At 39.6% G+C, this 23,865-nt stretch overlaps 1 protein-coding gene across 5 annotated transcripts in view; it reads left to right on the top strand.

The window, feature by feature from the left end:
- BCKDHB (branched chain keto acid dehydrogenase E1 subunit beta) overlaps window positions 1-23,865 on the top strand; it is a 217,937-nt gene that overhangs the window by 65,086 nt on the left and 128,986 nt on the right. For 4 of the 5 annotated variants that reach the window (XM_059701117.1, XM_059701119.1, XM_059701118.1 and 1 more), the window contains exons 7-8: window positions 8,880-8,977; window positions 11,428-11,538. In XM_059701117.1, the coding sequence (XP_059557100.1) occupies window positions 8,880-8,977; window positions 11,428-11,538 (209 nt within the window). Of the gene's footprint in view, window positions 1-8,879; window positions 8,978-11,427; window positions 11,539-19,214; window positions 19,236-23,865 lie in introns of those variants that run through there. The other variant, XM_059701122.1, reaches the window with a different exon arrangement.

The following is a 23,865-nucleotide window of genomic DNA, read 5'->3' as shown; positions in this document are numbered from 1 at the left end:
AGCTGCCCCCACCCATGCACAAGGCCTCTATCCTATATAATAAAGGGTAATATGCAAACTGATCCTAACAGCAGAAAGGCTGGTAATGACTGGTCACTATGACACACACTGACTACCAGGGGGAAGACTCTCAATGCAGGAGCTGCCCCCTGGTGGTCAGTGTGCTCCCACAGGGGGAGCTCTGCTTAGCCCCAAGCCAGGCTGATGGCTGCCAGTACAGTGGTGGTGGTAGGAGCCACTCCTGCCTCCTCAGCAGCACTAAGGATGTCCGACTGCAGCTTAGGCCTGCTCCCCGCTGGCAAGTTGGACATCCCCCCAGGGCTGCCAGAGGATGTCTGACTGCCAGCTTAGGCCTGTTCCCCCAGGGAGCGGGCCTAAGTCAGCAGGTGGACATCCTCCGAGGGGTCCCAGACTGTGAGAGGGCACAGGCTAGGCTGAGGGAACCCCCCCTCCGAGTGCACACATTTTTGTGTACCGGGCCTCTCGTAACTATTATAATGACAGATATAGACAAATATATATAATACTAGAGGCCCGGTGCACAAAAATGTGTGCACTCGGGGGTGGGGGGGGGTCCCTCAGCCCAGCATGTGCCCTCTCGCAGTCTGGGACCCCTTGGGAGATAACGACCTGCTGGCTTAGGCCTGCTCCCGGGTGGCAGAGGGCAGGCCCAATCCCTAGGTGCAGCCCCTGGTTGGGCTCAGAGCAGGGCTGATTGGGGAGTTGGGGCGCCGCCCCCTGTCATGCACAGAGCAGGGCGGATTGGAAGGTTGCGATGCCACCCTCAGTCACACTCAGGGTAGGGCCTATTGGGGGGTTGGGGCACCGTCCCCTGTCACACTCAAGGCAGAGTCAATGGGGAGGTTGTGGCGCCACCCCCTGTCATGCACAGAGCAGGGCCAATAGGGGGTTGGGGCGCTGCCCCCTGTCACGCACAGAGCAGGGCCCATCAGAGGGTTGAGGAGCTCCCCCTTGTCACGCACAGAGCAGGGCCCATCAGAGGGTTGAGGAGCTTCCCTCTATCACTCACAGAGTAGGGCCAATAGGGGAGTTGGCATACTGCCCCCTGTCACACACAGAGCAGAGCGGATCAGGGGGTTGGGGCGCCGCCCTCTATCACCCACAGAGCAGGGCCGATCAGGGGGTTGGGGCGCCACCACTGTCACACTCAGGGCAGGGCCGATGGGCAGGTTATGGCTCTACCCCATCACACACAGAGCAGGGCCCGTGGGGGGGGGGGGGTCGGGGCGCCGCCCTCTATCACCCACAGAGCAGGGCTGATCAGGGGGTTGGGGCGCCTTCACCTGTCATGAACAGAGCAGGGCCGATAGGGAGGTTGTGGCCCTGCCCCCTGTCACATACAGAGCCGCAGGGCAATCCGGGTTTGGGTGCTGCCCCCTGTCACGCTGATCCCAGTGCCGGGAGGCCTCTCAGCTCCGCTGATCCTGGTGCTGGGAGGCATATTACCCTTTTACTATATAGAATAGAGGCCTGGTGCACAGGTGGGTGCTGGCTGGTTTGCCCTGAAGGGTGCCCTGTATCAGGGTGGGGGTCCCCACTGGGGTGCCTGGCCAGTCTGGGTGAGGGGCTGAGGGCTGTTTTCAGGCTGGGACTGAAGCTCCCAACCGCTCCTTTTTTTCTTTTTTTTCTTTTTATTCTGGGTCAGCTTTAGCTCTGAGGCTCCAGCTCTTAGGCCTCCACTTCTGAAAGCAGGTATCTGGTTTGTTTTGGTTCTCGAAACTCTGTATCAACTCCAGCTCTGAGATCCCAGCCGGCTGAAAGCTGGTTTCTGGGCGTCTATATTTGTTACAATGTTTGAAACTGCAGGCTCAGAGTCCTGCAGCGGCAGGCGGGGAGGCAGGCGGGGAACGTTGGAGTCCTCCGTCACTGAAGCAAGCAAGCCTCATGTTAGTTTCAAGCTGCCTGGCTGCCGGCCGCCATCTTGGCTGACAGTTAATTTGCATATTTCCCTGATTAGCCAATGGGAAGGGTAGCGGTTGTACGCCAATTACCATGTTTCTCTTTTATTAGTGTAGATTGTTAACAGTATGTTGATACAATTTTTCTAAAATAGACTGTCAATCTTTTTTTTTAACCCTTACCTGACGATATTTTTCCATTGATTTTTAGAGAGAGTGGAGGGAGGGGCAGAGACAGAGAGTGAAACATCAATGTGAGAAAGACACATCGATTGGTTGCCTCCCGCATTCGCCCATTCTTGGGCCAGGTATTGAGCCTGCACTGAGGTACGTACCCTTGACTGGAATCGAACCCATGATTCTTCAGTCTGCAGGCTGACACTCTATCCAATGAGCCAAACTGTCTAGTCCTAGACTGTCAATCTTTGAATTTTCAGTAATTTGAGGAAAAGAGATGAGGGGAAGATTGTGTACAGCTATATTTGAGGAATAATTTAAAAGTAATTACTAGAAGAAATTGCACTTAGTTTTATTGTTTATATACTTTTTTCATATATTTTTATTGATTTCAGAGAGGAAGGGAGAGGGAAAGAGAATAGAAACGTCAATGATAAGAGAGAATCATTGATCGACTGCTACCTGCACACACCCAATTGGGGATTGAGCCCGCAACCCAGGCATGTGCCTTTGACTAGAATTGGACTTGGGACTCTTGAGTCCACAATCCAATGCTCTCTCCACTGAGCCATACCAGCTAGGGCTGTTTGTATACTTTTTAACATGAGTGGTAAAAGTAATTTTTGGTATAGAAGTGACAATTATAAAAAAGTTATGACCATGATTAATAACCTCAAATCTGAAAGGAGATTATTCAGAAAAATAACAACTAATATAGGTTAAATATTAGTTTTACACAGCAAATGGTAGTAGGAGTCAGAATAATTGTTTCTAGAATGAAAACTTTCTTTTAGAGTCTTAATGACTGTACCGTTGAATTATTTTAACTTACGAAGCTGGTCTTCTAAGAATGGAAAGATAGCTACATCAATTAACTTAATATGTTCTCATTTTGTCCCTGTGGTGTGGCAGATAGACACATGCTGCTTTCACAGTTTACAGGTGAGATACTGGGGTGTAAAAGCAATATAATGCTTTGTCAGAGATCATCAAGTTAATTAGATACAGAGATACAGAGGCAGAGACAGGACTGGGCTCTCTCCCATTGCACTATAAATTCTGATGAGTAAGATAGGCTTTCTCAGATATGGAGACTTGGACTGTGCTGTTCATAATCATGCAGCATGAAGTAATGTATATTTTAGAAATATACTCTCTTTAAAAAGAACATTTATGTTTGATCACCACATCATGTATAATGCCACATGAATAAAGCCCTACCGAGTTTCACATTCATGAACATTAATGGTAGATTAGTGCCAGGGCAGAAAAATGACCCTATTATCTCTGTAATGGTAAGAAATTTGCCTCACAGGGGAACTTACAGCATTAAGAAGGAATTGTTCTCTTGCAGATGGTTTCTACATGAGTTGTTAATACATGAAATCAGAAGGAATTGGAAAGTTCTTTTTAGGAACATGGGAGTATTGAGCTTTACTTGAAACATCATGTAAATCTGTGTTTACATGTGTTTGTAGCTGTGTGCACACACACACACACAATTTCACACCACCATGTCTTTGTATACGTCTTTTGTTTCTACATGGAATACCTTTTTTATTTTCTCTTTATCTCTAAGACCCCTATTGCTTGTGCCCTCCTTGGTGGCAAAGCCTCCTTGATCCTTTTAACCAGGTTGTTGCTTCCCTCTGTATTCCTAGAGCCGTGTGTCTTTACTATATCCCATGTTCTTGTTTGTTTCCTGATCATCTCTTTCCATCCTGTTTACTCCCAGTTGAGTGTGTGTTTGTCAAGGACAGGGACTGCCTCTTATAATTTCATAGTCTAGCATCTTGCATTATGTCTGCATATATTGGTTATGCAATAACTATTAAATGAATAAATGTATATAATAGTATTTATATTTATACACTCTCCCTTATTTTAAAAATGTGTTTAAGATGTCAAAAGCAATACAATAATTTAGAAGAAAAATAGAAGGAAAAAGGAGGAGGATGGTAAATAAAATGGGACTAGGCATGAACTAACTAATGCCATGAGTATATAAGTATATAACTAATATGAATATAAGTGCATTTGCAGTTACAGAGGGAGCATATATATGGAACTTACAAAATACGTGGAAAGCTATCTTGTCTGATAGTTGAACAAAAAATTACATCTCTTTTATTTTGGCCTTGGAAAGAATTTTTATTAGAGAGAGAGAGACAGAGACATCATTTTGTTGTCCCACTTAGTTATGCATTCTTTGGTTGATTCTTTGTGTGTAGCCTGACTGGGGATAGAACCTACAACTGGCATATTGGGATGATGCTCTAATCAGCCGAGCTACCTGGCCAGTGCTCAATTTCTTATTTTCTAAGTTACATTTTTGTCAACATATACTTGATGCTGAAGGATTTCTCTGTGGACCACTCGTTAGTTCATGGATCAAAATATAATCAGTATGTGGTAAAAAGGAGAGGTCTCTGTACCACTGCTGTGAAGACAGGAATCTGTAATATGATTGTATAGGGTGCTCCTCACTTCCTGAAGTTTTATGCTCTAACTCCTTTTACCTGCCCTCTTTCAAAAAGCACATTGCCATAGGATAGGAATGCAAGAAGGTTGATTTGAAATAATAACTTTCTTTTAGAATAAACATCTTTTAAATTAATGTAACTAAAAAGTACCTATAGCTTGCTCTCTAGGTTGCCTGTTTGTGAAGTTTTAAATAAATGAACACATTAAAATTCTCTCCTCTCAGGATTAAATTTATGCAAAATTTAAGAGATTTTTGGGTTGTTTTTTATAGAAGATTCTTCTTGAATCTAATTCTCTGCATGATATTTTCTTGATGGAGGATTAAACTTTGCTTGCCATTTTGTTCCTTAATTAATTGATAAAGTAATGAGGTCTTACTATTTTGGGTAATTTGATACTTTGGAACAGTCTATCATTGGAACTTTCCAAAGGAGGTGCGCACAACTTTTTTGGTGTGCCAGCCTTTAGAGTTGTGTGTTTCAGGGATTTGCTAATCACCAGCTGGCGACTGATTTATAAGGCAGGAAAGACAGGAACTCCTGAATGGTGGCCACTGACTTACCAGTAAGACAGTGTGTGTCCTGGCTTCAAGCCTTGTCTATTGGCTTGCAGATCTTGCTGCTGGGAAAGACTTGATGTTGTCAAAGAGCCTATGTGCTACCTTTGGCATCTTTGCCGGATGCCATCGTGTTGTTCTTAATCCTCACTTTGATTTAGCCACTGAGAACTGCCATGTAGAATATACTACAGCTGAATATATCTGTCTTCCTGTTTGTCTCTTCTTTTGTCTGTCTATTCATCCAGTCATCCACGCATTCATTATCCAGCCATTCATATAGCCATCGGTCTATCCGTCCACCTAATATGGTATTTAAGCTGTCAATGTATGGGCTGGAAGTATGGGCTGGAATTAACCTCTGAAAGCATTGCTTAGAATTGAGGTTGGCAAACCTTTCCTGTAAAGGGATAGACAGTAATATTTTAGGCTTGCAGGCCATGCCATCTCTTGCAACTGCTCAGCTCTGCTGTTGTAGGGCAAACAGCCATAGACAATATGTAAATAAATGTATGGCTGTGTTTTATTGGAAAACATTGTTTACAAAAAAGTACATGCTATGGGATGCCCACTCCTGGTGTAGAGAGTGGAAGTATCTGACTCAGCATAATTTGTGTGCTATACAAAAACTTTAAAATATGCCTTTAATGCTTATACTTTTCTAACATAGCTTATCTCATAGGATGGCTAGCTTGTCATCTATTTTGAGGTTTACCTACAAAAGTAGTTTTATAGGTTTTACCATTTTGTTATTTTATTTAAACACTAGAGGCCTGGTGCATGCATTCCTGCACCAGCGGGGTCCCTCGGCATGGCCTGTGGGGATAGGGCCCAAACCAGCAGTCCAATGCCACCTACCGCTCCTGCTCATCCTGGCCCCACTGCGCCTGCCGCTGCCACTTGGTAGGCTTGCTGCCGCTCTGCTACAGTCTCTGCGTACCTGTCCTGGGTGATACTTGTACGCCCATGACTGACAAGTGGCCGCGGGCTTGCGTCCAGTCAGTCCCAATGCCAGTCCTGATCTAGATAGGGGAGGGGTGTTCAGGGGGAGTGTTCGTGGGAGAGGCTCACGCCACCACAGTGGTGCTCGCCAGCCATGAGCCCGGCATCTGGCACCCATCGGTCAACTGAGCGGCACTCCCGCTGTGGGAGCGCCCTGACCACCAGTTGGCCAGTCGAACGTTCACTTAGGCTTTTATATATGTAGACTAGGGGCCTACTGTATGAATTCGTGCACCTTGAAAGGAACTGTGGGCAATGAGGTTGCGGTGGGCACAGGGGCAGGTCTTGGTCCATCCTTTGTGCCTCTGCCTGACCCTTCCTGTCGCGGCCCCTGGTCCCCTATCTGCCAGCAGCTCCGCTCCCACCGCCACTGCTACCACTCCCACATGCTGATGGTGCTGGCCCTGCTCACACCCGCTGACAGTGTGGAGTGATTAGGGCCGGTGCCAGCAGCAGGTGCAAGTGGGGCTGGTGCTGTCAGTGGGTACTAGCGGCGGCTGCTGCCCTGATCACCCCTCTGGAGCAGGGGGAGGTAGAGAAGCCCTCAGGGGTGATTGGGGCTGACAGCTACCGCACGCACCCGCTGATGGTGCCTAGTGATTGGGGCCGGTGCCAGGTGCCGGCAGCGGGTGCGAGTGGCAGCTCTGCGCTGGCTGTGGGTGCAAGCGGGGCCAGCACCAGCAGCAGGTGTGAATGCTGGGCGGGACCACGATGCGCGGGAGCAAAGAATTTTCAGTAACCATCAGAGGCTCGTCCCGATGACAGCGACTGTTGCCCTGCCTTGGTCTGGTGCCCCCGCTCACCTGCTCCACCTTCCCGCTGCAGCCAACGCCTGCCATGTTCTGCACTCTGCCACCTGCTGCCGATGCTTAAAATGTTCTGCGTGCCCCCTGGTGGTCAGTGCACATCATAACAACCGGTTGTTAGGTTGTCCCCACTTTCGGTCTATTTGCATATTAGCCTTTTATTATATAGGATATTGGTGATTGAAAAAATATGGTCTCTCTCTAGCATTGATTATAGAAATGTCATTGGATTGAAAATATACAAAAATACAAGGAATAAAATTTTCTGCCACATCACTGATAACAGCACCATTGAATTGGATAGGTTTTACTTATAAATATGGTTTTTAAAAAAACCTTTATTTTTGACCTGAAAACATGGTCAAGTTATATTGCTAAGTGGGGGAAAAAGGGAGATTATAGAAGGGTTCTTAACGTGTAGAAGAGTTCTTAACAGCATGTATGATGTGATTCTGTGAAAAGAAAAACATTACATATGTCTTTATATGTGCCTGAGAACCTGGCTTAGAGGCTGTATATGTATCTAGAAGCAATGCCCCCTATTCCACTGCATAATTGGCTTTGCAAATATTCCCCAGCAATTGTCAGTGGTCATGGAACTGCAGTCTGAATCATGAATACCTCTGAGCCTGGATAACAGGTCTGCCTCCACTGTTCTGGAATAGATTCTGGACACTTGCTGTTCCTGTGTGTTATCAGTTTCCAATTCAGAGTTTGGCATGGGTACATTTGATTGGCAGAATCTGTTTTGTGCCCTAGCCACAAGAGAAGCTGAGAAACTGAATACATGGACTTCACTTTTATTGTGGAGAAAGGGTCCTACCTTATAAGATGGGGCATTTCCCAAATTGTAGCAATAGGATTAAGAAACCGAATGCCACAGAGAAAAAGCTGTCCACTGCAGACATCCAGGAAATCGTTGGCATTGATTACTTTTACCCAGTGGATTTGGAAGGGCTAACTGGGTTGCAGAGAGAACTTTTTACTTTATTCTGTAGTGCTCCTTGAATAAAAAAAAATTATGTAGCAATGATAATATAACCATGGGGAAAAATGAACAAAAGAGAGCTTTTTCCACTCCTCCCTCCCCCCCGCAAGTTCCACTGTAATGCTCTCACATAGGAATTCAGGAAGGCCTCCAAATATAATTGGGTAATTCTGTTAACTTATTACTTAATTTAATTTTAAGAAATTTGCCTTATGATTTCCTCACGAATTCAGTCAACTCTCTATTGCTTGTTCTTGGTTGGGCAGAGAAATCATTAAATGGTTTTCTCTGCGATGCCAGTGGCTATTCATTTTGGCCTGGTGGAGCTGATTCAGTTTCTCTCTTTGAGTACCACAGGATTCAGTCTTGAAAATTAAGGTGTTGTCAGGTTGACAAAGTGTTCATAATTGCAAAGTGTAAAAATAAAATATTGGGCCCTGCTATGTGGTTTTATCCCTTCCCCCAAACTTTTATAAATTTGCTCCTTGATAGAAAATGTGTCTGGGAACTTAATTGAGTCCAATAAAGTTTTAGCAGATATATTAAAAAAAATTAGCTTTATTGTTCAGAACAGTTTTAGATTTATAAAAAAAAAGTATGAAGGTAGTACACCCAGTTTTCCATGATACTAACATCTTACATTAGTATGTTACAGTTTGATACATTATTATTGTGTAAAGCCTACACTCTATTGTCTTAGTTTTTTACCTAACGTGCTTTTTCTGTTCCAGGATAGCTGATATATTTCATACATTTATATTGTATTTTTCATCTGTATAGTCATATCATGAAGCTGTATGGTAAATGCCATTTCTGTTATAAGTAACCTGACATTTATGGAAGAATAAATAAAGCTTTGCCACAATGAGTTTCTTATATTCTTTTATGTACAAATGTCACACAAGAGAAACTAATTAACCTTTCATTTTTCCCCATTTCATATTCAGTGGAACAGGTTCCTGTGGAACCATACAACATCCCCCTGTCCCAGGCCGAGGTCATACAGGAAGGGAGTGATGTTACTCTAGTTGCCTGGGGCACTCAGGTGAGTAATATTTATACCAACTGGTAAGGTTCATGTGCTTGGAAGCGCTTACTTTTAATCCTGATACTAAGAAGAATTAAAAACAATGCTTTCCTTTTGTCAAATTTGACTTTTTGCTGGTACTGATTTTTGATGGAAGGTCAGGTGCTTATTCAGTCATTAAAACATATATATGCATACTAGAGGCCCGGTGCATGAATTCATACACCAGTGGGGTCCCTTGACCTGGCCTGTGGGATCGGGCCGAAATCAGCTCTCTGACATATCCTGAGGGGTCCTGGATTGCAAGAGGGTTCAGGCCAGGCAGAGGGACTCCACTGGAGCACGATCATGGCCAGGGAGAGACAGGGGAAGTTGGCCAGCTGGAGAAGGACCACGGGAGGGCTCCAGGTGTGTCCAGCCCATCTGGCTCAGTCCTGATCAGCCAAACCCCAGCAGCAAGCTAACCGACCGGTGGGAACGTCTGCCCCCTGGTGGTCAGTGCACATCATAGCGACTGGTTGACCAGTTGACTGTCTGCCCCCTGGTGGCCAGTGCACGTCATAGTGGTTGAGCTGCCTTAGCATATCATTAGCATATTACACCTTGATTGGTTGAACGGACGACCGGACACTTAGCATATTAGGCTTTTATTATATAGGATTGTGAAGCCATTAAAAATAGGTTGAATTTATAAAAATGTATTAATTAAAACACTTGTTTCTTTTGAAGTACATTTTACCTATTCACTACTCATTGTTACACTTTACTATTTTCTTTTGCATCTCATCTGCTGCCATCTATCACCGTTACTTTGCTGACCATGTGGACACTTGACTGGTCCAGCCTCAGAATTCCATATTGTTCTCTTTTCCAGTAAACCTCACCATAATCTGTACCCACTTTCCCCAGTGCTTGTTGTCTCATTGCTCTATCTCCAAGCATTTAAGCTCAGAACTCTATCTCTGGTCATAGACATCTCTCTCGTACACTTCTTAATCACCGTTTATAGGAATGCTCAGTTTTTCTTTTTTTCTGCGTAAAGGAAATATTTGTGTTTTAGACTTTCATATGGTAGTATAAAGAAGATAATGCAAATCATTTGTAGTATCACAACCTCCTCCTTTCTTCTTCATTTGATTTTTGGCTTGGATAGCTACAGTCCCCATGATTTCTTGCCTCCAGTGGGAACCCTTTTTATCCACATCCTTGTCACTCTCAACATGTGTCCTTCTCTCTCTATCTCTCTCTTTTTTAAAAATATACGTTTTTTATTGATTTCAGAGAGAAGGGAAAGAGAGAGAAGAATAGAAACATCAATGATGACAGAGAATCATTGATTGGCTGCCTCCTGCATGCCCTCTTCTGGGGATCGAGCCTCCAACCTGGGCATGTGCCCTGACCTGGAATCAAACCATGATCTCCTGGTTCACGGTTTGATGCTCAACCACTGAGCCACACCTGCCAGGCCTTGCCTCCCTTCTAAGTAGGGAAATTAGGATGTTTAGAGTAACTTCCCTTACTTGTTTTCCCTTTACGCCTACCACTTCTTTCAGTGCTTTCCTGTTTTCTTTGTCTCCAGAGGGGGGTATCTGTCATAGCTCCTTCTCCAAAGCTGTTTCAGATTATATTCCTTTTTTTTTTTTTTAGTACTGTGATAGATCAATTGGTCCCTCTTTCTCCTCATCTTCAGTTTCTTCTTTCCATGTCCATTTTATTAAAAAGGTGTATAGCTCTTCATTATCTAAAAAATACATTTTTTCATCCTATTTTTCTTTTCAGTACTAGTATAGCTTCCTCTTTTCTTTACTAATCTTGAACAATTTCTCCCCAAGGATTTTATTTGTTAACTTCCTTATGATTTTTCACCTTATGAATTCTGTTCCCACTAAATCACTAAAACCATTTCTGCTAACATTACTAAACTTCTAATTGTTAAATCTAACTCTATTCCATATTTCTATGGTATATGGCACTTGCTACTCTCTTATTTAGCTTCTGGAATACACAGTCTCCTTATTTTCTTCTGTTTCTTTCTTTGTTTTGTTTTGTTTTGTTGTTGTTTTTGTTTTGTTTTTGAGCTCCTTTCATCTGTTTTCCCTTTACTTGTTGGTCATCTGCAGGGTTCCATGATTCTGCTTTTGACTCTTCCCTTTAAATGCTTTCCCTAGAAACTCCACTTACTCCTGTGACTTGATCTCTGTGGCTGATGTCTTTGGAACTGGTATCTCCAGTAATGACTTCTCTCACTTTCTCTAGGAACCTCTTTCCACCTGTTTTCTAGACATTTGTACTTTATTATTTTGGTGGAATATTGAGTTCAACATGTCTAGAACAAATTTATTAATTCTCCGTGAAGATCAATTCCTCTGACTTTAAATAGTACTTCTATTAATGATGTCAGAACTCAACTAATGTTTTAGGCCTGAATTTCTGAATTCATTCTCTACATATTTTTCTCCTTATTTCAGGTTCATGTGATCCGAGAGGTGGCTTCCATGGCTCAAGAAAAGCTTGGAGTGTCTTGTGAAGTCATTGATCTGAGGACTATACTACCTTGGGATGTGGATACAGTTTGCAAGGTGAGACTGTAGAATGTCATTTCCTTAAAATCCTGGGCAAAAATTGTTGAATATTTGCAAAGAATTGTTTTGAGATTTTGAGCATTGTAGCATTTTGGACTGATTTTAAATTTTAAAAATTTATACCATGAAAGAAATGTATGCTATATAATAAGCCAAACACTCAAGAAAACAAATCACTTAGTTGTTTTTCTTCCCATAGTTCTCTATATTGATTTGAAAATACTGTATAACTGTGTCCTTCATAAGGCCAGCTTGGGTTGAATTGTGTGAGTAATAGAGTCGTGTAAATAAACACAGGAAAGTCATCTGAGTTGTTAACTTCTGGTTAGTTATAATTTAATAAGCTAGGTTTAATATAGTCAGAAATAGTTTGGCTAAATTGTCTTTTGTCTCTTCTCTAAAAGAAATGGAGATGGATTATTTAAAAAAACTAACTCTTTATATAGCCTTAATACTATGGATCACAGTTTGAATGTTATGTTGTGGTATTCTGGCTGCTCTAATCCATAGTTTTCTATCATCTAAGCTTCCTCTTAAACTTTGGCCTGATTAGATTGATCTTGTTGCTTATTATTCATACGATTCACATAGTTCATTCTCAAGGGTACAGCTTAGTTCTCATTTACTGGGCTGTAACCAATATCATCTATTCCTTTATTGGTACATAAGTAAGGTTAAGCTCTTTTTTGTGATGGTTTTATCTACTAAAGCTTGGGTAACATTGCATGTGTTCTTCTTTTCTTGATTTATTGCTATAGCAAATAAGTCCTGTGACCTTGGGGTATTTTACATTTACTGTTTTAAAGAACTTTGGCATTATCATAGCTTTACAGGCTGTTTCATAGGTTAGTTACATGAAAATAATATGCAGTTACTCATGCTATAAATGTTTAACATAGAGTGGATTTATTTACTTATTCATTCATTTATTTATTGTTAATCCTCACATGAGGATATTTTTCCATTGATGTTTAGAGAGAATGGAAGGAAGGGGGAGAGACAGAGAGAGGGAAACATAGATGTGAAAGAGACACATAGATTGGTTGCTCTCCCTCACGGGCCAGAGATCGAGCCTGCAACCAAGGTATATGCCCTTGCCTAGAATTGAACCCAGGACCCTTCAGTCCGTGAGTGGACACTCTATCCACTGAGCCAAACCAGTTAGGGTGTATAGAGTGTTTTTAGGTGAAGATTGTGATGCGTGTATAAGAACTTTATATAGAAAAGTCACAAAATGTTAGTGAGGATAGAGAAGATCCAAACTAACTGAACCACATACCATGTTAATGATTGTAAAGCCAAGAATAGCCAAGGCAATTTTGAAGAATAAAGCCAGAGGATGTGATTATTAGGTGCCAAAATGTTTTATAAGGCTATAGTAATCATAATTTGTATTAGTGTAAAGACAGACAAGTAGACCAATGGAACAGAATAAAAGAGTCCATAAACAGACTGTTGTGTCATCTGATTCAGGAAAAAGGTGAAATTGCATTCAGAGTGGAAAAGGTGGTCTTTTTAATAAATGGTGCTGGTTTAGTTAGGTACCATGGAAAGTATCACACAAATGCCAATTCCAGATGGAATTCCAGTTCTGTCAAAGAAAAAAAATGATGAAGCTCTTGGGAAAAAGCATAGGTGAATATCTCTATGGTCTTGTGCAGGCAAAGATTTCTTTTTAAAAAAAAATATTTGTATTGATTTCAGAGAGGAAGGGAGATGGAGAGAGAGATAGAAACATCAATGATGACAGAGAATCATTGACCGGCTGCCTCCTGCACTTCCCCTACTGGGGATTGAGCCTGCAACCTGGATGTGTGCCCTTGACCCTTTAGTCTGCAGTCCGATGCTCCATCTACAGAGCCAAACCAGCTAGGACAAAGAAAGATCTTATATAATAAAAGGCTAATATGCAAATTTATTGGCCAGCGGAACGACTGGTCGCTATGACGCTCATTGACCACCAGGGGGCAAACACTCAATGCAGGAGCTGCCTCTTGGTGTTCAGTGCACTCCCACAAGGGGAGCACCGCTCAGTCAGAAGCCAGGCTCACGGCTGGCGAGCACAGCAGCGCTGGCGGGAGCCTCTCCTGCCTCAGTGGCAACGCTAAGGACCCCTTCGGGGATGTCTGCCTGTGGGGAGCAGGCCTAAGCCAGCAGGTGGACATTCCCCGAGGGGTCCTCGATTACGAGAGGGCACTGGCCAGGCTGAGGGACTCCTGCCCACCTGTGCACAAATGTCGTGCACCGGCCTCTAGTTTCTTACATAAAACAAAACAAAAGAAAAAGTCAGGAACACTGACATTTTTAAAAGGATGATAAAATTTGACTTCATTAAAATTTTAAACGTGTATTCTTCAAGAAGCCCCAGTAAGAGAGTTAAATAGATAACCGACAGATTTAGGGAAACTCATCAAAATTTATACTTAGAAATATAAAATACTCTTACAATTAAAAATAAAAAGGACATCCCAATAGAGTTATGAACAAAAGTCTTGAAAAGGCACTTCACAAAGGAAGATATTGAAATGGCTAATAAAAATATGAAAAAAATGTTCAGTTTTTTTAGTCATCAGGACATACAAATTAAAACCACAGTGTGATATCACTAAAGACATCATTCTGGCTAGAATGAAAAATACACAAATACCAAGTACTGCTGAGGATGTGGATCAACACATCTCTCATGTACTACTGTTGGAAATATAAATTGGTACAACCATTTAAAAAATTGTTTGGCATTATCTACCTGAATCCTATACTCCCAGTAATTCCACTCCTGTGTATATATACCAACAGAAATGTACAAAAGATAAGTTCAATAATGTTTCTAGAAGCACTATTTCTAATAGCCTCACACTGTAACCTACTTGAATGCTCATCAACCAGAGAATTGGAAAAATAAGTAAATAGAATATTGTTTGGCAAGGGGAATGAACCAAAAATTTAATGGAACAATGTGTTTTCATCTCACAAACACAATTTGACTTTTTTTTTTTTAATATATTTTATTGATTTTTTTACAGAGAGGAAGGGAAAGGGATAGAAAGTTAGAAACATCGATGAGAGAGAAACATCGATCAGCTGCCTCCTGCACACCCCCTACTGGGGATGTGCCCGCAATCAAGGCACATGCCCCCGACCGGAATCGAACCTGGGACCCTTGAGTCCGTAGGCCGACGCTCTATCCACTGAGCCAAACCGGTCAGGGCCACAATTTGACTTTAAAAAGCCAGATTCAAATGAGTACATAGTGTATGATTCAAGTACAAAATTAGATAAGACTAATCTGTTGTGTTAGGTGTCAAGTTAGTGGTTAATATGGTGCTTAAAAGTTGGAAGAGGGTGTAAGGGAGGGGTATGGGATGCTGATAAGTTCTTATTCTAAGTGCTGATTACATAGGTTCTATTGTTGAAAATTGAGCAGAACACTCATTTTGTGCTCTTTTTTGTATATTGTTATGCTTTTAACAGAAAGAAAGAACCATGTTTCCATGCTCCTGTTGATTACTTAATGAATTTTCTTAGATTCCTATTCTCATGGGCCTAGGTTCTAGGAGAGCCTTGGTGCACTCTGACCTGGAAGCGTTTCTTTTCTCATTCAACTCTGTCCATGCCCCTTGTTCCATTTTTCATAACCCAGCTCAGCTGTCCCACTGATGCAAAATAGGAGCTCATAAGTGGGGCTGCCCTTCCAGAGTCTTTCTGGGAGTAAGAACAGTGGTTAAGAGTTAGGGGCTTGAATGGGCTTTCCTGCTGAGACACAGACTACAATAAAAAATGAGTTAAAAAGTTAAAGTGACAAGGCAGAGTTAGGTCTTGAGGTGCTGCCTAGCTTGAAATACATATTTTTAAATGAGTAGAAATCCAAAGCTACCTATGGAAAATAAGAACTTGATTTTGGCAGTAGGATGACAGGCTGTGAAAGAAATTCAGGATTTCAAGAATCATGCAACTTAGAATCAACTACATACAACGCTGCAAAAAAACACCAAACAAAACAAAAACCAAAACATTTTACAAGATGATCTTCACATGTTTATAGAGAAAATTGATACAGTTTTGACGTGCTTACACTTTAATTGAAGATTAAATTAGACTAATTACTGAAATAAATAAGAGTTTGCCTTTCCACCTTGGAGTCCTTGTTTTCTTTCTTTCTCTCAGGCTCTGCCTTCCCACATTCAATTTCAAAACAGATTGTCAGGCATTGCATACACAGTATGTCCAGAATCAGGCCTCTTCCACTGCTATTACCTCTGATCCTGGTCCAAATCACTTGCCTTTCTCACCTGGGTTGTGGCCAGAGCCTCCTATCTACTGTCTACACTTCTAACCTTTCAGTGCCAGAGGCAGAGTTGATGCTTTCAAAAGTGGATCAACATCAGATCTCTTCTAGTCTTGAAAGGCCTCAATGGTTTCTCATTAAACCCAGTGGGAAAGTCAAATTCCTACAGGGGTTCACCTGACCTCACCATATTTCACAGCCCACCATCCACCCTTCAGCAAGTGCTCTTGGTTGACTCTGTTAGGTCACTGCTCAAATACCATTTTGCCATTGAGGCATTCCCTGATCAGTTTATTTATATGGAATCCCATCGCTCTTACTGGGACCCACTTTTGCTTCTTTCTTTTTCTCTAGAGAGATGAACACCATCTATCATAGTATGTTATTATTTATATTGTTGATCTTTCTTCCCCTATTACAGTGATGGCGAACCTATGACACGTGTGTCAGAGGTGACACGCGAACTCATTTTTTTGGTTGATTTTTCTTTGTTAAATGGCATTTAAATATATAAAATAAATATCAAAAATATAAATCTTTGTTTCACTATGGTTGCAAATATCAAAAAATTTCTATATGTGACACGGCACCAGAGTTAAGTTAGGGTTTTCAAAATGCTGACACACCGAGCTCAAAAGGTTCGCCGTCACTGCCCTATTAGAAGATGAGTTCTATGAGGGCAGGGATTTTTGTCTTTTGGATCACTTCTGAATTCTCAGTATCTGAAACAATGCTGAAAAACTATTTTGAATATCAACAAGAGAAAAGCTTGAGAATAGGTTATGAAAACTTATTAAAATGTTTCGGAGCTTTTTAAATTCTTGGTACTTATACAAAGGTTTAAAAAGTAACTTTAGAATATTGCTCTGAATAAATCCCCTAATGTATTCTAAGTTGAAACATTTAAAAGTTTTTTTTAGTTTGATCTTATGTTATTATTTTGCTTAAGTTGTCCATTTTTCATAATGGTATGTAAAATTTGAATTTTCATTAGAATAGGGCCAATTTATCTATTCTAAAAGGCAAAGTGAAATTGACTACAGTAAACCTCAGCTATCTATATTTTTTTAGAAGTTCTTCTGATAATTCCATTTTCTGCATAGTGAGAATTACTATTCTTGTGTACAGCTTTAAATACTTCTTAACCTTTTGGATGTCAATATTTCCAGAACCTTTTGCACATACCAGTAATTTTATCTTTTAAAAATAATTAATCCGAACGAACATGGATTGTTATACTGTAGTAAGACATTTACATTTACTTCTTTGGTACATTTCTGTGCATAATTTTTGTGGTTTTAAGCATTTTTAAATTTAAATGTTACCTTACTTCTTGCTGTCACCTTGCCAGCTGTGCATGGAATCTAGATGGCCAGTCTTTATAACTGAGACACCTACATTGGCCAACGAGGGCCTGTAATATTTTCTTATGAATCAAGAACAAATGCTTTCTCCTTCAAACCTATGATAACAATTTGGGCTTCCCAGAACCTTTCTCCTCTCATTTCCTTGTCTGCAGTGCAGGTGGGCCATTGTCATGGAATCTAGAGCTGGAAGAGGTCAGCCTGGGCCTGTTCCTTTTGGCTTCTTGTTGGTCCCAGGACTGACCTGTGACTTTTCCATCCGTCACTGTTATGTAGTGCTTCTTACCGGGATTTTTATCTGTTTCAATATCTGTGGTACAAAATACTGTCTCAAAGCTCCTTATACATGAGGAATCTATTTCTTTTGAGGTACATGGGAGGTGTTTTTTTTTCTCTTTTCAATTTTTAAACAAATTTAGGAAATGTCATGGAAAGGATCTTCTCTCTACTCCCTCCACTCTTCTCTCCACCTTGCCCTCTTGTTTGCCTTCTTTCTCTTTTAAACCTAAGTTATGTTGCAAAAGATGCTGTGCCCATAGATGCAAATGGTTGTTTTTTGGCTACATGTTGAGGTGCCCGTTGCCTCAGAGTATTTGTGGGGTAGGCTATCACTGGAGCAGGACAAGTCCTCAGCAATAGCTCAGTGTGGGACAAGGCTGGAGTGATTCACTGTGGCATGAGGGAGTGAAGATAGTTGGGAGTGAGGGTTCAGCATTCCTAGATTTAACATCCTTCTACCCTTGCACCCAGGCTGTTTCCATTCTTGCTTCAAAAGACTTCACTGGGGCTCTGGATAAAGATAAGGCAGTTCCTAAGGCTAGCAGCGTGGGGTGGGTGTGTGGTGGTTCTGGAAGCTGAGTGGCCTTCAAAAATAAAGGAAAGGGATACTGTAGGAGTGGAACTGGAAAGGAGTTATATCATAGTCATCTGAATGTGGGTAATCATTTATATAGAGAGAACCAAGTTTAGAGATGGATTTGCATCTGTTAAGTATTCAGTAGTGTTAAGTATTTGTGAATAGTGCAAAACATGTTTAGAAGACCCGTAGTACCACTGAAGGTAAACATAAAAACATGTTATATTTTATGTCTTGATTCTAATTTGTAGACTTTGAGTTTCTTTTTTATTTTCATAGGTTTTGTTTTTTTTAGACTACCATAGATTTCATTTTTATTAAGATTGCTAACACTAGGAAGGTAATGTTTAGTGTCTGTATTTTACTGTATTCTCTAAATTGGTTTTATGGGAAAGTTGGAGAATTTACCTTTAGAAAATCCATATGGTTTAATGCCACCAGTTATATACATTCAATGATAAAATACTAGCTATTTTGCTTGAGGTTTTTAATTGGTGAGGGAGAGGAGAGAGAGAATGACTGAAAGAATGAGAACAAGAGCTTTATCAGAAGGTGGAGGTTGGTGGTAGGAAGGGGAGTTAATAACTACAGACAACCACTAGAGGCCTCTCTTAAGCCAAGTTTCAAGGCTAATATCACCAGTTTTCCATAGTGGGGTCTGGCTGTGTCATTGTAAATTAAGCATTTTTTATGTTATAGTTCTGAAGTAGTATGAAAGTGTTTTTGTTCTAGAGCATATATTATAATGTAACCTAAATGTTTTATTTAATGTATATATCACAATAACTGATTACCTATTGGACTGAAAACAAATTGGAAATCTCTGCTGTCTGTCCTCCTTCTCTAAATAAGCTTTTAGTAAAAATATGTAGTCAAAGAATATGGCTAGGTGAAAATTATGTCTCTTTGAACATACAAGTATATTTGGTTTTAAAATTACCGATTTAACATGTGTTTAATTGTTGAGAATAGTTTATAGTTTTATGATGGTAAACTAAAAGTAGAGTTACTTTAAATTGTATGTTAAAAATTGTGTACTTCACTCATGATTATAATAAGCTTCTAATAATGAAAACCTATTTAAAAAATGAGTCAAAATTCCTTTTAGACTTAATATCATATCTGGGGTAAAATGAAACACTTTTATTTGTTATTTTTTTTTTTTTAGGAGTAATGAAAATAAGCCTCTTTTAGTTTGGGGTTGTTTTGGATCCAGGTTGACTTTGCTGAGACAGCAGGCAGACAGAGCAATGTCGTCCTGTCTGATAGACAGTTGTCCTGCCCCAAATGAGGAAAGCTGACAGCAAGGAACCTGATTCCACTTTTGCCAAGTCATTGTTCCCATAGGATTTTTGTCATGACCACACTATTTAATTGTACTAATTGGAACGAGTTTTAAATTCTCGAACGCTGTATTTGGGATGTGACTACTACACTATTGCTCTGCGTGGTGACCTTTGGCCAGTTCCTCTGAATTCCATGAGGGTAGGGCATTTGTATATTTTTATTGCGGTATCTCGAAAAATCATGAAGATGTCTGATATGTAGAAGATACTCATAAATATTTATTGAATGATCTTATTGAATTTCAAAAATAATATGTAATAGTAATTTGTTTTTTCAGTGAAAGAAATTAAAGGAGAAACTGATAATTCCTGTAGAAAAGAAAATACACTGAGCTGAATGTGTCACTCCTGCTACCTGGTCTATTTTTGCTATGACTTATGTTTTAGATATGCTTCGAAGGAGATTAAAATAATGGGTTCTGATCTAATTTTGTGTAATATATTTTGTATAACAAAGCTTAGCATAGTGTATGGTAAATAAAAAAAGTTAAATGACATGTTTTATGCATATCTCTTTTAGTGTTCATAGCCTTTCTTTGAATTAGACATCCATGTCATTGATTATAGGTGAGAAAACTGAGGTTCAGAGAAAGTAGAGTAATTGTTCCAGTCCTCACAGCTCACAGAGCTGGCTCCACCCAGATCGCTGGACTCCAGAACCTTTGCTTTTTTATTTTATTGCTTTTATTGAGAAGCATGCAGCTTCTCAAGCAGAGTTTGCACACAATTGTAAATAATTTTCAGATGTGATTTTTAATAACTAATTTGCGATGTGATTTGAAAATAACTTGAAAGTAAAAAAGATATTGGCAATAGGAATGTATTTATGGGGAAGGGTACTACTATTTATGTTCATGTTTATTTTGGGTAGGGCTTTCTGTCACAACTGTATGTGTTCTGGTTTAATCCTTTCAGTTGCCTTCTGTGCTAAGAATTATTGCTCCTGTTTTAGAGATGAGAAAAACCGAGTCTCATAAAGATTAGGAACTTCTCTTACATCCCTCAGCTAAGTGGCAGAACTGCAGTTCAAGCTCACATCTTAAATTCTTGAACCCTGATATTTTCATAGTACAACAGGGCCTCATGTTAGGATAGTTATTTTGCAGTTAATTAGCTTCATGCCTTAATAATTATTGTGAATTTTGCTGATGATATGCTTCTAAATTTGAGCTTACAACATATTTTATAACATTTCAGGAATTTACTTTCACATTTGCCCACCTGTATAACACTTTTAAAAAACATATAATATTCCTAAATACTGTACACACCTTGTAAATTATACTCTCATATTTCATTTCATTTGGCTCTCTTTTCTTGTACATTGAACTGGAGAAAGCAAGATTAAATTATATAATTATGTTTTTCTGTTCCTAATTCTTTTTGACGTGCCCCCTTATACACTTAAATTATTTGAGTTTCACTCAAGATTTTCCTTTTGTTTAAACTTGTGCTTTTGCTATTAGCAACAGCAGTGAAAAGAAAGAAATCATTACCTCATTTCATGATGAAAAAGATTATAGGTACATTGTGTTCCTAGTTTAACATTTTCAGTGTAAAGTAAGAAATCTACATTTGTTGACTTTCTGTTCTTCACTTTGATGGTCATGTAACTTACTTTCTCATTAAATGGTACTTACACTTACAAAATTGTAGTGTTTTTGCTATAACTGGTAATATTTTCTTGTCTTTTCTATAATACTGTGGTTTTGTGGTATCTAGCTATTTTAACTTAAAAATTTATTGAAACTGTGGTCTACAAAGGTTTTTGAAAAATTAAATTAGGAAGTATACCATTTTACCTATGTAATTTATCTACTCCAAAATTTCAGCACTTTTATCAGTCATAGATAATCAGCCTTTGCAAACTTATACACTCCCTGCCACTTCTGTTGCTGTTTTTTCCATGAACTTGGTTTTCTTTCTATTTATCTTTTTTATTTTACAGCTTTGATTATGTTATATAGTTTCTTTCATAGCTGTTCCACATCTTAAGTTTATTTTTTTAATATTTTATGTATTTTTGTTGTTATTGTTAATAGTATCATTGTTATTATAGTTCTCCACCTCCTATTTTTTCCTTTCTATGTGTGGCAGTAGAAGGGATTCTAAAAATTAGAGTAATACGTAAACATGTTGACACATGTTCAGTTTAGCTTATAATGCAAAGCAACATTTTTCATCCCGGTCCCTAAGGGGTTCATTCCCTAAACATGGTCACTTTTAACAATTTCTCTATTTTGTTCTTCTGATGACTATTTCCATATCTTTAAGTAAAACTTGGTACAGCTATTTTGGCTATAACACAATTTATTCATTTATGCAATGTCCTTCATTCTACAGAAATACTCACTAAAAGAAACAGGGTTTATGGGAAAAATAGGTTGGGCGGACCAGTTATACAACTTTGTAAGGGTTTGCAATTAGAGTCAGGAAGGATTGAACCTGCTGAGTTAATAGAGTTAAGAGCAAAATGCATAAAAGTTGGGGAGGACCATGTCATAAACACGTTTGAAAGGGAGCAGATGGGCCAGCCTGAGGCAAAAGGCATAGTGTATGGAACTGAATTTCTCTGAGACTCTCAGCTCTGCGGTTATGCCTTGCCTTTTATTGTTTCTTAGTTACATGAAATACTAATGTGCTGGAACAAATTGCATATACGCCAATATGATTAAGTCAGTTGCTGCTTCCTTTGACCCTAAAACATTTTATACTTGTGCCAAAAAATGGACTCCCCTTGCCCAGTCCATTCATTCATGTGACTCAGTGCTGAATTAGGTTTGATTGACAAAGCGTAGGTCACATCTTTATTTCAGCTATGATTGAGACTGGAAAACATAGTTTTTTACATTCTACCTTGAGAAAGTGGGATTAATAATTAGGGTAACTATGAAAATGTGGAGAATATATTTTAAAAATTTTGGGTTATTCAGGAATACAAGGCTCAGCGCACATATGTGATACCTGTTTGTGTATCATTGTACATATATCTTCATTTATCAGATTTGAACATCATTTATTTCCCACTTTGATAATGAAGTACCAAAATGTGCTTACATTACCTGTTACTTTCCCTTCATCATTTCCCCAATTTTGAGTTATGTTATTTCGCTTCCTTTAATGGATTGCCTTTTGATTTTTAATTACTTAAAACTCTATTATCTTATTCTGTTAACTTTTCTCAGTATGTCTCAACCTTTCACTGTGTAAGAAAGTGACATTAATGCCCTCTACCCATCTTCACTTCCTTTTTCCCCTGCCCATTCCTATTTTCTGTTATTTATTTTTATAATGCCAAGACTGATAACAATAAATTTTGTTCTGTAACCACATTTAAATCCTCCAGATTTTTTTCTATAGGTTGATTCTAAAAGTTAAAAATCAATGACACTCTTGATATTATTATGATAAAATAAATAGTTTTCACCATTGAGATGGCCTGGGGGGGGGGGGTAAAATTTCATTTGTTTTTTATTGCAGGCCAAGTGTGTCAGCCCATAAGCCCCTTAAAGGAGATGTTCTTGGCATCTAGATCAAATGGTTTGCCTTTTCTTATAGTGTGTCAGTTCCATAATATCTTGCCACTTTTTGGATGCTTCATACTTGGGCATGGCATTCTTTTGGATTCTCTAGAGTTTTTAATAACCTTTCCTTTTCGCCTTGAAAAAAACACAACCAGTCATTAACATTATCTTGAAGATTAATACTATGTATGACCTGGAATCTTCTTTTTGAGCCCCCAGGAACCCTCCCTGTTCCAGTCTTGACTACCATTCTCTAAATCTGCTGCACAACAGTCTTCAAGGATGTTTCTCCATTTCACTCTTAAAGACATTTTCTGGGTCCTATGACTTTCTCTTTCATGGTTTTCTCCCTTATTTTGATGAGGGATGTACATAACTTCTTCAAGTAAAATGTGTATAGACGAGGGAGGCTTTCAACACTTTTATTTGGAGAACATGTATTTATTTTGCAGTCACACTTGATTAATATTTGGCTGGATATAGAATTCTAGTTTCACAGTAACTTTCACTTAGGATTTTGAAGATAATGCTTCATTATCTTCATGGAGTAAAAAAATTTGATATCAGTGTGGTTCTCATTCTTTTATAGGTGATTTTTGTTTGTTTTTCTGGAAACTTTTATGATTATTTTGGTTCTTTTATGGTGAAATGCCACAGGTGTGACTTTCCTCTAGGAATGTATTACTGATTTAAAAATAACTATATCCTTTCCCTTTTGTATATTTAGAAAAATACACTCATATTAGTTGAATAATAGACCTAGATTGATTGTTTGTTTCACATCTTTTCTGTGCTAGTTGTTGTCCAGTTGTGTTCTTGCAATGTTTGGGACATTTTCTCTATTTTATCTTTTAATTCTTATTCTGAATATTTTAATTTCAGCAAACAAATGTTATTTTCTTATGCTTAATTCTTTTTGTAACATGCTGTTTGTTTTATGTTGTGTTCT

The sequence above is a fragment of the Myotis daubentonii genome, chromosome 6, assembly GCF_963259705.1.
Source record: "Myotis daubentonii chromosome 6, mMyoDau2.1, whole genome shotgun sequence".
NCBI lineage: Eukaryota > Metazoa > Chordata > Mammalia > Chiroptera > Vespertilionidae > Myotis > Myotis daubentonii.
Note: the sequence above shows the minus strand (reverse complement) of the source record. Positions and strands in the feature narration are given on the sequence as shown.